This window comes from Melampsora larici-populina (genome assembly GCF_000204055.1).
Source record: "Melampsora larici-populina 98AG31 unplaced genomic scaffold MELLAscaffold_8, whole genome shotgun sequence".
Classification (NCBI taxonomy): domain Eukaryota; kingdom Fungi; phylum Basidiomycota; class Pucciniomycetes; order Pucciniales; family Melampsoraceae; genus Melampsora; species Melampsora laricis-populina.
The window spans coordinates 1,758,294-1,771,480 of NW_006768772.1; the positions used below are offsets into that span (position 1 = coordinate 1,758,294).

General features: G+C 40.0%; 2 protein-coding genes across 2 annotated transcripts; one reads left to right on the forward strand and one right to left on the reverse strand.

Annotated features, from left to right (window-relative positions):
* Nucleotides 1-468: 468 nt before the first annotated feature.
* On the reverse strand, nucleotides 469-2,094 carry MELLADRAFT_42600 (uncharacterized protein; the record flags this gene model as incomplete). Its single annotated transcript, XM_007407193.1, has 5 exons — nucleotides 469-675; nucleotides 741-1,141; nucleotides 1,218-1,292; nucleotides 1,367-1,439; nucleotides 1,532-2,094. Coding segments are annotated over 5 exons (1,296 nt in total), but the record flags the coding sequence as incomplete, so codon positions are not given.
* Nucleotides 2,095-11,647: 9,553 nt separating this feature from the next.
* Nucleotides 11,648-12,466, forward strand: MELLADRAFT_95980 (uncharacterized protein; the record flags this gene model as incomplete). The annotated part of the gene is made up of 4 exons (XM_007407154.1): nucleotides 11,648-11,725; nucleotides 11,821-12,006; nucleotides 12,124-12,291; nucleotides 12,398-12,466. The coding sequence occupies 4 exons, from the start codon at nucleotides 11,648-11,650 to the stop codon at nucleotides 12,464-12,466; spliced, it is 501 nt and encodes a 166-aa protein (XP_007407216.1).
* Between the last annotated feature and the right edge of the window lie 721 nt (nucleotides 12,467-13,187).

The following is a 13,187-nucleotide window of genomic DNA, read 5'->3' on the forward strand; positions in this document are numbered from 1 at the left end:
TGGTTTTCAGAGAAGCCCTGACTCAATATGCACTAAGCTTTGTTAGTAACGGCCTTAAACTACATACAGGTGCCAGTCAATGAAATCCAGCATATTATTATCATTTCTTAAAAGTGAGTTCAATGTATATCCATACCCCAAACCCCTCTGAATTGGTAGAAAATCTCCTCTGTACTAAAAACTCACACACTAATTCATTGGGTTACTTATCATCAATTCACAATTGGCTTTCAAGTCTTTGGGATGCATATTTCAAAACAGTGATAGTTTTGAGTGATGTTTCCTTCATTCTTTCACTTTCTTGAACTTGGAGCATCTTACTGATTTAAGTATTATTATAAGAGGACTCAAATCAAAGGATTGAAATAAACAAAGGGAAAAAAAGGTCATCAATCCAAGTTAACTATTTCAACTATTTCAACTTTCCATCCACAAAAAAGAATTTAGATTATATGATCAAATGACTTGAAATACACAAGCCGTCCCGTCTTCACTAGCAGAAATCAATCTTTTCTCATCACATGTAAGATTAACATGATGAATCATATCATGATGGCCATGATGTCTTTGGACTTCATTTCCGGTTCTCAAATCCCAACTGATCAATGTCTTATCAATTGATCCAGTGGTTAATCGACCAGTTTCAATGTGTAGGACCATGGTCGTGATAGCTTCCTGTAAGAATATATGCGTCAAGAAAAGTTATCCGAAGGTATCTAATCTAAAAAATATCTACTTACTGGATGTTTCATGGTTGCTCTCAGTCTATAGCTTACAGCATCATAGAGACATATTCGACCGTCTGTACCAGTACTGATAATCAATGGAACACCATCTCCAAGTTTTTTAGGCTCATACCAAGCTACCTCTATTGTAGCATCTCCTTCATGGTTGTTGTCAAGGGCAGCGATGATCAACCCAGTTCGAATGTTTACAATTCGAACACCTCCATTTGAGATTCCACCTAGAACGCAAAGTGTGCTGGCTGGGTTGATCGCAAGTGAATTGATTCCGTAGCTACCATCGGGCGTTCTGAATCGGTTCTTTGTCTCCCTGAGACTGATTCTTTGAATTGCAGAGCCGGTGGTAGGATCGAAGATGATCAAGCGAGATTCTTCGGATGCAACCGCTATTGTCTTGCCTTGATGTGTATCATGAGGAATCAGTAAATGAAAATTGCAGATTTGAATGAGTCGAGCGAAGCCCGATTGGCTTACCATCAGGTGTAAACTGCCCGCACGTAGCCATGCTGTTGTGACCGTTAAAGACTTGCATTGTCTCGCCGGAAGGTACTGAATAAAATCAAGTGAAGGAAAGTTTTGTTAAATCCAATTCTGCATGGGTTTTTCGAGAGATCATCACTCACTACTCCACATTGTACTTAGTCCATCAGCAAAGCCAGCTAAGAGAACACTTCCCTTTGGATGCCAAGAAATCCACTAATCCTAGTCAAAGTAGATATCAATAAATCTAACCCTAATGGAAAATCTCTGTACCGAAAGGAAACTGAATGAAAACTCAAATGACTCACTGTGACTTCCTCACTACCTTCCAAATCAATCAAAAATGACCAACGATTATAGTTAACTAAATCTTGACTTTGCCAAATTTTAATATTACCATCTACAGAAGCACTAGCAAGATAATGACCATTTTCCGAAAATTTTAAAATCGAAACACTTTCTAAATGACCATTTAAAGTTTCAATTAGATTTCCATTTTCTGAATCCCAAATATAACCTAAATCATCACCACCACCACTTGCACAAATATTGTGTAATTTAGGATGAGTAGCTATATGAAAAATTGGACTTGTATGATTTATAAATCTACCAATAAAATTTCCTGGTATCGGCTCTGATTCTGTTTCGTTCGTTTCCATTTCTTGATCATCATCTTCATTATCATCATTATCATTTTGATTTGAATTGGTTTCCATCTCTTCATCGGAGTGATTGATTTCATTTTGATTTAATTCAATGATTTCTGCTACATCTTCTTCTTGAATCATCACTATTCCATTTCCATCTTGATTCTCGTTTGATTCAGTATTAGGTGTTTCGGCGTTCATTGTTCCTGGTATTGTGTTTTTCGTTTTTCAATAAGTTTGGGTTATCGAATCCGATGAGTTGAATTTTTTTGTGAGGCACTTGTAATTTTTACATACATACTCGAATGACGCGCATGTAGCCGGTCTATGATCCGGTCATAGCCCCGCCCGGCGGGTCCCGAGTGTTTTCTACAGCCTATTCAGGTTTGTGGCCAAGTCGAGGCAAGAAATCCTCAGATCGGAATCCCAATGAAAGGAGGCCTCTTCTGTTGTAGAGCACGAAGGTCACTCATGAGGTAGTCAAATGTGTATGAGTCCATTATGTGGGAGTGTCACATTTCTTATGTGTGATTTTTCCTTTTTAATAAAATCTTTGTTTTATTTCTAAACTCTCAAAGTTGTTATGTATTCATTTCTGTCTCATATATTGTATTTTCTCTTGCTACCTTAGAACAAAGTACCGTAAGCTTTAAGACTTAATTACTTAAGTCTTATCGCGTGTGTGGGGGGGGCCGACAGGCCGCTGGTGCTTTGCCGGGGTAGGCTCTCTGCGAGGCAGGGTGCAGGGGTGGGTGGGAGGTAAAAAGAAAAATTTATGAAGAAATGCTGAGACTTTTCTTCTACCTTATTTGTTGTTGATGTTGTTTGATGATTCGAGTAAAGGAGGAAACAAATTTGTTAAAGAGATGTAATATTCTTTTCCTAAATTTGTTTCCGTTGGGGAAAATCATTCCCCATTCTCTCTCGGTACCCACTCTCTCTTCGGGTACCGAGAGTACTCGAGTCATGTGCGCCCTGTTCCATCTCATGGAATTACACAGATGCTGTCGTGCCTTTGGGCATCTGTAGCATGAATGTGAACGAAAATTTTGATTTTTAATTCCGAGAGTTGCTCAAACTTTGGCAAGGAGCTGCTCAGTCTATGTTAGTGCAGGAATGTGTTTTATTGACTTGGATAGGTAGCAATTAATATGACGAAATGGCGTGACGGTTTGATGCCACAAACCGATAGGACATTTAGATATTTCTGCAGAGCATTGAATTAAATGGTCATATCAGGTGAGAAAAGCCCGAGAAATGTTCCAAACTGGATCATTTGTATCAGGACATCCATCAGAGCTTGATCAAGCTAGACTCACTGGATCTCACAAAACCTCTGTACTTCACATTCTTTACTCGAAGCTGCTTGAAGTTAGCCACACATGCTTGCCACTCTTACACTTTGTGCCATTTTTTTTCTAGGTACAGGCAACTCTTTCCTGATCAATCGATATTGCATTGAAAGACATACTCTTTGTGCATCTTTTTGTAAAAAGGATGACTGAAAGGATTTATACCTATGTATCGTACGTAATCAATTCGGCCATCTCATCATGAGGTTGTGGCAGTGCGATAGACCTTCGTAGCACCTTGTGCGAAACCATTAATGAATTTTTCGCCATTCAATTCAAATTCTTGCATGGCCTGGCTAGTACTACCATGATGATGTATGGTTGGAAGATTTATGATCACATCTTGGCAATGGCGGTGTTGTTAAACATTTCCGAGTTTACTTAAGAAGTTGTTTGACCCTTATCAATTCAGATGATTATTAATCTAGACCAGTGATTTTCCTACAAGACCCTGATCACTCAAAAACACAAAAGGCGATAATGAATTTCAAGACTGACTGAGCACTATAAATGAGAGTTAGATATACTTAGCGTGGCGTGCTTGGTCCTTTCGAACTGAGCAACATCTTTTACAATCACCTTTTTACTGGACCGCATTTAAAGGTTTGAAGATCATCACGTTATCAAGCAAACTCACTCAAAGGTTTCTCAACTCAAGCTCCTCTTTGAAACCACTGCAACAAAACATCATGCTCAACCCAAACCCAGCTCTCATGCCAAACCACATGACCAACAAACACTACACAAAATATAATATTTTCTGGGCAGAAAATTAAATTATTGATACACAAAAATATTGAGAGGCCAGGAGAAGGGCAAAAAATAAATAAAAATATGCATCTTGTTCCCTGCGGTGAGAGCTTCACTCTCCAAATTTTTCCATATTTTTACAGTCCGTATTGATAAGTGTACTAACAATAAACCTTCATAATCATCCAATTACAACCTGTAACAAGCACTGAAATTTGGCTCATTAGTGTTTAGAGAAACTTTTGATTTCTGAAAACGCCTATAACTTTGTCAAATCTGCCTCAAAACACTCGATTTTAAGTGCATTAGAAAGCTGAACTCTTCCTCTCAAACTTTCATAAGATCAAGAACTATGTAGCTAGTATGGTAATCATTCTATAGATCTGTATGGCCATATGTATAAAAAAGATGACATCTTTTATAGCTGACCATCATGCTGTGTGGTCTCATTATGAACTATTTGGAGGACAATTCCAGTGTTACCAATGCTGCCCAAAATCGAGCGTTTTGGACCGGAATTGAAAAAGTTATGAGTATTTTCAGAAATCAAAAGTTTCTCTAAACACTAATGAGCCAAATTTCAGTGCTTGTTACAGGTTGTAATTGGATGATTGTGAAGGTTTATTGTTAGTGCACTTATCAATATGGACTGTAAAAATACGGAAAAATATGCAGAGTGAAGCTCTCAACGCAGGGAACAAGATGCATATTTTTATTCATCTTTTGCTCTCCTCCTGGCCTCTCAATATTTTTGTGTATCAATAATTTAATTTTCTGCCCAGAAAATATTATCTTTCTTGTAGTGAAAGAATACGCATGCGATTCTAATCCTGATAGAAATAGTAAGTACCAAAACAATGATTGTACATCAATACAAAACTATTCCGGCAAATATCCTAACCACAATCATGATTCTAAACTTATGAACATCAACCCACTTCAAGCAACCCAACAAGACCATGTAATCATCAAAGAAGAAGACCAATCAGATTGTTCCAATCATCCTCCTCAATGGGGTCCGAGTGAATCGGATGTTGATTTAAACCAACATTCATCAAATGAACAAGCCGTGCCGTCTACAAGTTCTCCAAAGCGAATTTTTGTTGTGAGGGGGCCTACAAAGCATTTTAGTGACATGATCTTCAATGTATCTACAGAGGATAAACCACTTTCAAGTTGGTCTGGTTTTGCTCGCCACACCAAGCAAAACTCTCAAATATTAGCGGTACACAAATATTAAAACCCGCATGAAAAACCACATGAAAAACCCGCATGGTTTTTTGGTTTTTTCATGCGGGTTTTTTCATGTGGGTATAGGCTGGGTGATATGAAAACCCACATGTGAAAAAAAACCAGTATGGAGTCAAATAACCCCTCCTCACGATCCCCACATACCCCAATCAACTCTGGATCCACGCCCACATTTACTCCCACCAACTCAACTAGCTTAGTTGAACCAGTTATTGGAGCAAACATCGGTGGAGCTCCTGCAGCTTTACCTTCAACGACTTTCACAATCCCAACCCTTTCCGCATCGGACTGGTTACGCCTACAACAACTCAATTCAATCTCTACTGCTCTGATGCCACTATCGAACAATCAAGCGACACCTCCTACGGCCACTCCTAACCCTCCTAAGAGGCCTCGAGGACGACCTTCGAAACAAAAAAATTCGAAAATTGACACATCGCTTCGTCCATCTCAACCTGATTCAGATTCTGAAAATCAAAATGATTTAAAAACACAAGATGACGAGTCAATTGATCCGGAACCTAATCAAAGAAGCTGGTTGATTCCTCAAAGCGAAGATGGCAAGTCGGACATGGATCTTGTGGCGGAATGGTGTAGTGTGTATGAAAACTTCAATGCTTGGCGCACCCAGAAGCAAATTGTGATTTGCGAAAAGGTGGCCGAATTTCTTGCTAGCAAGAATCATCTCAACAGACCAGGTTGAGAATGCCTAAAAAAGGTGAGTGGGGTTTGCATGTAGGCTCAAACTATCTTTTCTAATCATCCTTCTTTCGTTACTTTCTTTTTGTTTCATTGCATTATATAGATCAAGTCATTGGAACGATGGTTCAAAGACGCTAACGAGTTGAGAAAGGGAACTGGGGAGGGTAATCACAACGGTGAAAAGTTTGAACATACGCTGTCCAAGGACAAACTCGAAGAATTCAAATTGGCTAAGAGAGCTGGAGGTTTTAAGAAAGATGATAATCAAGGAAGTCTTCAGGGTATGTGCTTTCAACTATCATTGATTTCATTATTCTTACTGACTTTACTTCTACAGAGAGAATTCTTCGTAAATGTCCTTGGTTTGAAGAACTCGAGCCCGTCATGGGTGATCGGCCCTCTGCCAATCCTTTGGCTGTGAGGGACTCTTTAGGTGATCAACTTGACCCATTGACCTCTCTAAATACCTCGACTGCGGCGAAAGACTTTGAAACCAATCTGGCTCAAGATCTGAGCGAGGCCACCACCCCTTACGAAGATGATTGGGACGAAACTCCCCCTGGTCATTCTTTACAACATCAGACGTCGATGGATATTACTGAACATCAAGATTTACAAAACAAATCGAAGAAGAAGCCTCTTGTCCGTCAGCTTACCCCAAACACTACACTTGCAAAACCAAATATTAAACGTCGTTGAATCAACAGTAAGGATACTAAGGATCCTTTACTTACTCCGGAAAATCATTCGCCTCAAGATATGTTGGGGGTTAATTCAATAGTCAAATGTCTAACTACAAAAGAAGAACGAATCGAGACTGAACAACGTGCAGCACGCACCCAAGAAAACCTTACGATGAAACTTGCTGAATCAATGTCAACAATGATAACTACTAATCGTGACAAAGAGCTCGCAATGAAAAGATCATTAGCTATTGAGGAAATGAATACCAAACGGGCCTTAGCTCGTAGTCAAATGATTGTAGATCTCCTAGGGCGTGGTATGGACCCAACAGCAGCAGAACAAATGGCTTATCGTACTTTACCTGAAATCGATTCCTCTCAAAATCAAGCCTCAACCTCGAAATGAACATGTACATTACAAAGACTGGATGTATGTTTTCAGATCTTACATCAGACTTGTGTCAAATCGATTCAATGGTGTTCAAACTAAGCTTTGTCATTACTTGGATATGCAAATAGAACTCATTTCAGATTAACCACCGAAAACGATACCATTCTTAAAGATGGCATCAATGATGATTTAGTTTTACAAAACACAAAAAAAAGATGTGTGATCTGTCGCATAGTTATCTTTAGCAAGACTATTGATACTTTTGCTGATATCTCCAGATTTCCCTTTCAAAAACTAACAAGACGTTTTTTATATATATAACCGCTGAAAGTTTAAAAAACAAATTTATCCCCCAAACCTTCTTACCTATAACAAAGTTCCGATATGGTCTTTATTTCGACAACACCTCTTGTTTTTTTTTTTCTTGTTTGATGTGCTTGCGATCTTTTTTAAATTGTGATTATGAAATGAAATGCTCGATAAGTCTTTTTAAGTTGTGTCAGTGAAGTCAACCAAATTGATATGAAAAACTTCATTACATTATATGTGAGAAAGTCAGAGTTGTGCTTTTATTTGATAAGTACGTGTTTCTAAGTAATCCAAAGTTGCTATTCTTCTAGACCAATCAAGAGTCAAAAATAGTTGACACAATTATTTTAAAGTTAAAAAAATTGTTATAAACAAGATAATACAACTCAATAATTGTTCAATGTACAAAAGCTTTGAAATAAAGTGTCACGGCGCTGGACCCCAGTCATCTGGAAATTTGGAGTGCCCTCGACATCTTCTTCCGAAGTATCAGCTGATGTATTTAAGGTATTAATACCTTCCATGGGCGAGCCATCTACAAGCATGAAGTTGTGCACCACCACACACGCTGATATCCAATTACATGCATACAGCGCATCCTTTGTGTTGGTGATTGCTAGTCGCAACTCGTGTAGGGATCCAAAACGACATTGCAACATTCCATTACAGTGCTCAGATGCTATGCGGATTTTGGAAATTGAGTTGTTGAAGTGGTTTTGAGCGGGTGAAAGGTGATGGTAACGTGATCGCTTGAAAACCGGGACAATATGCTGTGTAGAGGCATATCCCGAGTCGGCTAAGATATACTCCCCCTCAGCGAAGTATGAGTCCATGTTTTGATAGAACTGTGTACAAATAGTATATGAAATAAGAGTACGATCAGTTTACAAAACAAGAAGTGAAAGTATTGGCTTCGAAAGGAAGGCTCACCCGAGTAGATTTCAGTACGTGTTGGTCGTGTGCAGAACCACACCAACCATGATGTGCATAGAGCACCTTTCTCTGATCATCACAAATGATCATTGAATTCAAAGCGTAAATCGATTTTCGAGTGTAATAGTCTTCCTTGTTTTTAGAAGGAGCTGTGGCCAAAGGCACCAAGGTCCCATCGATGAAACCGATACACTGCTTAAAAAATGAAGTTTGGCCGATTCAATTCTTGATCTGGATTCGCTCCGCCGCATCCGGCCATCGTACGTACTCCGCCTCTAGCTCAAGTATGGCGTGAATGCAGCGCCTAGTGTAATTATCTACACTTCCCTCTGGCCAAATCAGAAAAATCAGTAAGAGTGATTGATACTAGTGGTTCTTTTTGGACTTACCAGCCAAAGAAAACAGCTTGGCCTTTATCGGTGTTGAACCACCGTTTCCCGAACATCCGAAATTTGCCAACGCGACCAATAGCTGCCACTGCACCGGGGCCTGTTTATAGTAGGAATTGTTTTGAAATACTGCCGAAGATCCTATTTTGTGTAGTAATTTAATAAAGTCGGCCTTTGGCATGCGTGCCTAAGACAAGTATCAAAGAAGGATGATGAGTATGACACGTAAAGAGTCATTACAATAAAGCAAAGTAGGAAAACTTACCACACTGATCCAAGTGCGTTCAGTTTCAGCAAACCAAGCTTGAAACATAGCCTCCTTGGTGCTACAGCGAGGCCTTCGATATCTAGGTAGAATATACCTTTGTCTTTGAGCTTCATCTCGGGTGAGCAATAGGGCTGCAAGGATTGTTTTGTCTTCTTCCCGTTTCCGCTTGCGTTGGTTTATATGGGCAAACTGACCCAAGGTAGACGACACCATGAGAATGTAAGCAAAGAGCAAGATTTGTGCTTGATATCCGAATTCGTCGCCGTCGCTAGATTGGTCTTCGTCTTCATCGCTGTGATCCATGAAAGAAACTAATGTGAAACACGCCAATAAAGTGGGAAGGAAAGAAGGCGAAAAGGTTGAAGATGAGGGTGTGGAGGATGTGAGAGCAATTGAGGTATCAAGTGATGACAAGACCTTCCGACGTGTCGAGATTCTAGGCATGTTTGAGGGGAATAGGACAGTAGCGGACAGTGGGGCTCTCAAATATTTCATGGGTATCCACATGAAAAACCCGCATGAAAAAACCAAAAAACCATGCGGGTTTTTCATGTGGTTTTTCATGCGGGTTTGCATGCGGGTTTTAATATTTGTGTACCGCTATTAGCCAAGCTACCTTCAAGGTGGTCACACTCCCAGGCTGAGGATATGTATTGGTTCTTCTGATCCTTCCGCCGACTCATATTTTTATCTTCAATATCATCTCGTCCAATCGAATCAATCGCACATCTCTCATTTGAAGCCGAAACGTGATATCGTGTTGTCTGACCGGAGACTGCAACTTTACAAACTTTCCATCAAGCCGAAAACTGTTGATCCTTACAGCTTACGAAGTCGAGTTAGCGTACCTACGGATCAGATCATGCTTGGTTCCAAAAATTAACTGCCTTAAGGGCAGAAAAATTTCCTTCAACAAAAGATATCGGGCGGCGATTTGTCAGCCGACTTTGACATCTTCCTGAATCCTGCTGGAATGTATGTTTGGGGACATAAATATCGGATTGAGAGGCTAGCTACACCGCCAGCCAAAACAATGCCACACTTCGTTTTGGAAGCAGCAAGCCCAAGCATTTTGTACGCATCAAATCCATCAAAGATGTGAGATTTCAATTTGCTTGATCAACTTGAAGTTGAAAATCAGCCCATGATCTCGAGACTTGAATTCGAGAATGAACTTCGAGACTCACTTCCCAAACCAATTGTTGCATATAGAATCCATCAAGAAGATATGACTTTTGGTCATCGTATACTTTGATGCTCCTAGGTGTACACGGCACTTGATGAGACTGTGACTGTCAGTTTTGAAAGTCCTATGGTATCGATCCACTAAACCAAAACCTGGCCTGGATAGCCATAATCGGGGATGAGTTTCGATCCAGACTTCCTCAACCAATTGTTATCTTGAGAGGCTAAAGAGAAGAGAACACTTCTGGTGATCATGAACTTTGTAAGCTGCTTGAAGGTTGGAACAGTACTTCATGAGACTGTACTGTAGCTGCCGATTACAAAAGGTCTATCGTTTCAAAACACTCAACCAGAACATGGCTTCAAGACCTAAATGTGAGCATGGATTCGGAGCGCAACTCCCACAATCAAGGATTTTATTGAGAGGACATTGAGAAGATCAGACTCCCGGCCGTCGTGTATTTTGCAAGATGCTCGGAGGTGTACACAACACATGATGACATCGACGAGTATAGATGTCGACCATAAAAGGTTGATGACACCGATCCATTCGATATGTGGAGTATCTGAATATCAGGATCATCCGGAGCAGACCAAAACTGTCTTGATCTCGAATCTCTGTGGGAAAGATGAGAAAAGTGAAAGAAAAGCTCTAAAGGGAGATTGACAAATGGCCTGTGAAGTCTTCTTGAGAATATCAAAAATGCACACTCTTTGCTACGTTTGCTAGAGCTCTTGTGAAACCTTTAGTCAAAGAGCACATTGACCCAGAGCAAAGAAAAATTGAAGCTGAGGATCGTTGATAGGAATTCGAAGGCTCGCTTCTAAAAGAGGTCCTTGAGAAATGATGAAGAGAACAATGTTGAAGATCGTAATACGTATGATATTACGTGATGCTTTTCCCGAATCATGAAGTAAGGTGGTAAGAGCAGAGGTCGCGTACGTTCTTTCGATGTAATGATGCTAGTCGTGGAAGGTGGAAAAAATTGGAGGACAGACGGACCGGTTATGTTGTATTATTGTCAGTACAAATTGATAAAATCAAATCTATTCACTCATATTATTGTGAATTTGGAATTGATCAGCACCCAATATATGGGCCAGCTAAGGAAAGCTGACCTTCACGGTCACCAAATGTGTATGAATCCACGTATGGAAACTCTGGGGCGGTGAACACACCTCAACGTATAAATTTTCCGGGTCATTGAGTGAAGTTGTAGGGTGATGGGCACGCATTTCCCTATGATCAAAGAATGTAATTAGCGACGCGGCAAGAATAAGAACTTCCGTACAGCTTCTGATTTATTATTTTGAGTACAAAGGGTAAAATAATGTATTAGCATTATCGTAAATGTTCAGTCAACATTAAAAATGCGACCAAGGTGATGCTGATCCTGGTCATTATTTAGATCGTAGTGATTGTATTCTTTACTCAGAGAGCCTTCCACAACACACCATACCTATTCCGAACTCCACCTTCGATTCCATCCGCCTCACTTCAACTCTCATCCCTTGATCCTTCCTATAACCTTCTGCTCCACTCGAATTTCTCGTCTCTCTCACAATGCGTCCCCCTTCCCTCGATCTCAAGAGTTGTAGAGTCAAGAAAGTCTTCACCAAAAATGTAAACAATGACAATTCAGTGAGCACTGGTTTCTTTCACTCACTTTTTGAACCCCTCTAATCCTTTCATCGTTTCTATTTTCACTTCCTGACTCTTATTTTTTACCTTTCAAGGGCGCCGCTTCCGGTAGCGAGCGAAGCCCCTTGGAATTAGAATTCGGTGGTCTCTCCCCAGCTAGACTATCAATTTTCAACCTTGAGGAACCTTTCCCATCCCCAACTCTTGAACGCCCCCTCCGCATCAGAAGAAGATTCGCAACTTCAGGCGTTCTTTCCGGCGCATCTGCCGACAATTCTATGGTATGTACTGCTAACCCATTCACCTATCTGGATCAATGTTCTGTTCTCTCACTGACATATCCTCTTCCAATCTTCTCTTTCTCTTCCTTTGCATCTTACCACACTGAATTATTAAAGACTTCAAACCCCTCTCACATTGAACCCAGACCTCGTTTCATCTACTCTGGACCACCTGTACTTATGAACCCTGACGGTAGTGTCAAATCACCTCATCGAACACCCGAACTTATCATCAAAAGTACTATCAAGAGAGTTTGCCCACGAAAAACTTCCAGGAAACCATTGGTATGTGTTCCCAGATTCCAATTATTGATCTTCTTTCATTCAATCATCAATCTTCTTGCATTCGTTATTTATTTCTCTTGTACCACTTTTCCCTTTCAATTTGTAGAGCGAATTGTTATCTGCGCAGCGCTACAGAGTACTCTACACCATTGTGGAGGACCCCGAGGAAGAATGAATGGATGAATCTGAAGGCAAGAGACGTTTTGGGCGTCAGGTAAGATATCAGTATACTTTGTTTTTCTGAAATTGTTTCCAATCGTTTTGAAAGGAAAGAGACTGACTACATCTTTTTCTGAATTTTCTCTCGGCTCATCCATTCAACCCATAGTGCTCACTCTTCTGAATATGCCGAATCTCTTGATGGATCCTTTATGTGATGGGATTTTTGATAGATGTGTTATGTAATGGTGGTTTCATATTTATTAAAATTAGGATTTTGAATTGGAATCAGGATTGGGATTTATTAAAATTAGGCATTGGGATTTATCAAAATTAGGAATTGGGATTGGGATTGGGATTTATTGAAATTAGGAATTGGAATTGAAATTTATTTTATTGTCATTGTTTTTATTATCATTGTATTATGAGTATTTTTCATATCCTAAAGATAGCGAGAACCTTGCCTCGTGAAAGCCTCTATCACATCTTGTTGAGCTATGGGCTCTGTATCAAGTTCCAGTCTTCTCTTGTACCAACATACCTGGTTGAAGCTGGATATATTCTTCAAAGTTTTCTGCCCGTTGATTGAGGATAGAACAGTGCCTTCGGTGCTGCTGTCAAAAAAAGCCACATAATTTGCCTCTCTCAGAGGTGGCTACTGGGAATGCTTTCTACACTGATAAGTGCTTTTCACCTGGGAGATGTGGAAAAACCACATGCCTCATTCTCTCTAAATT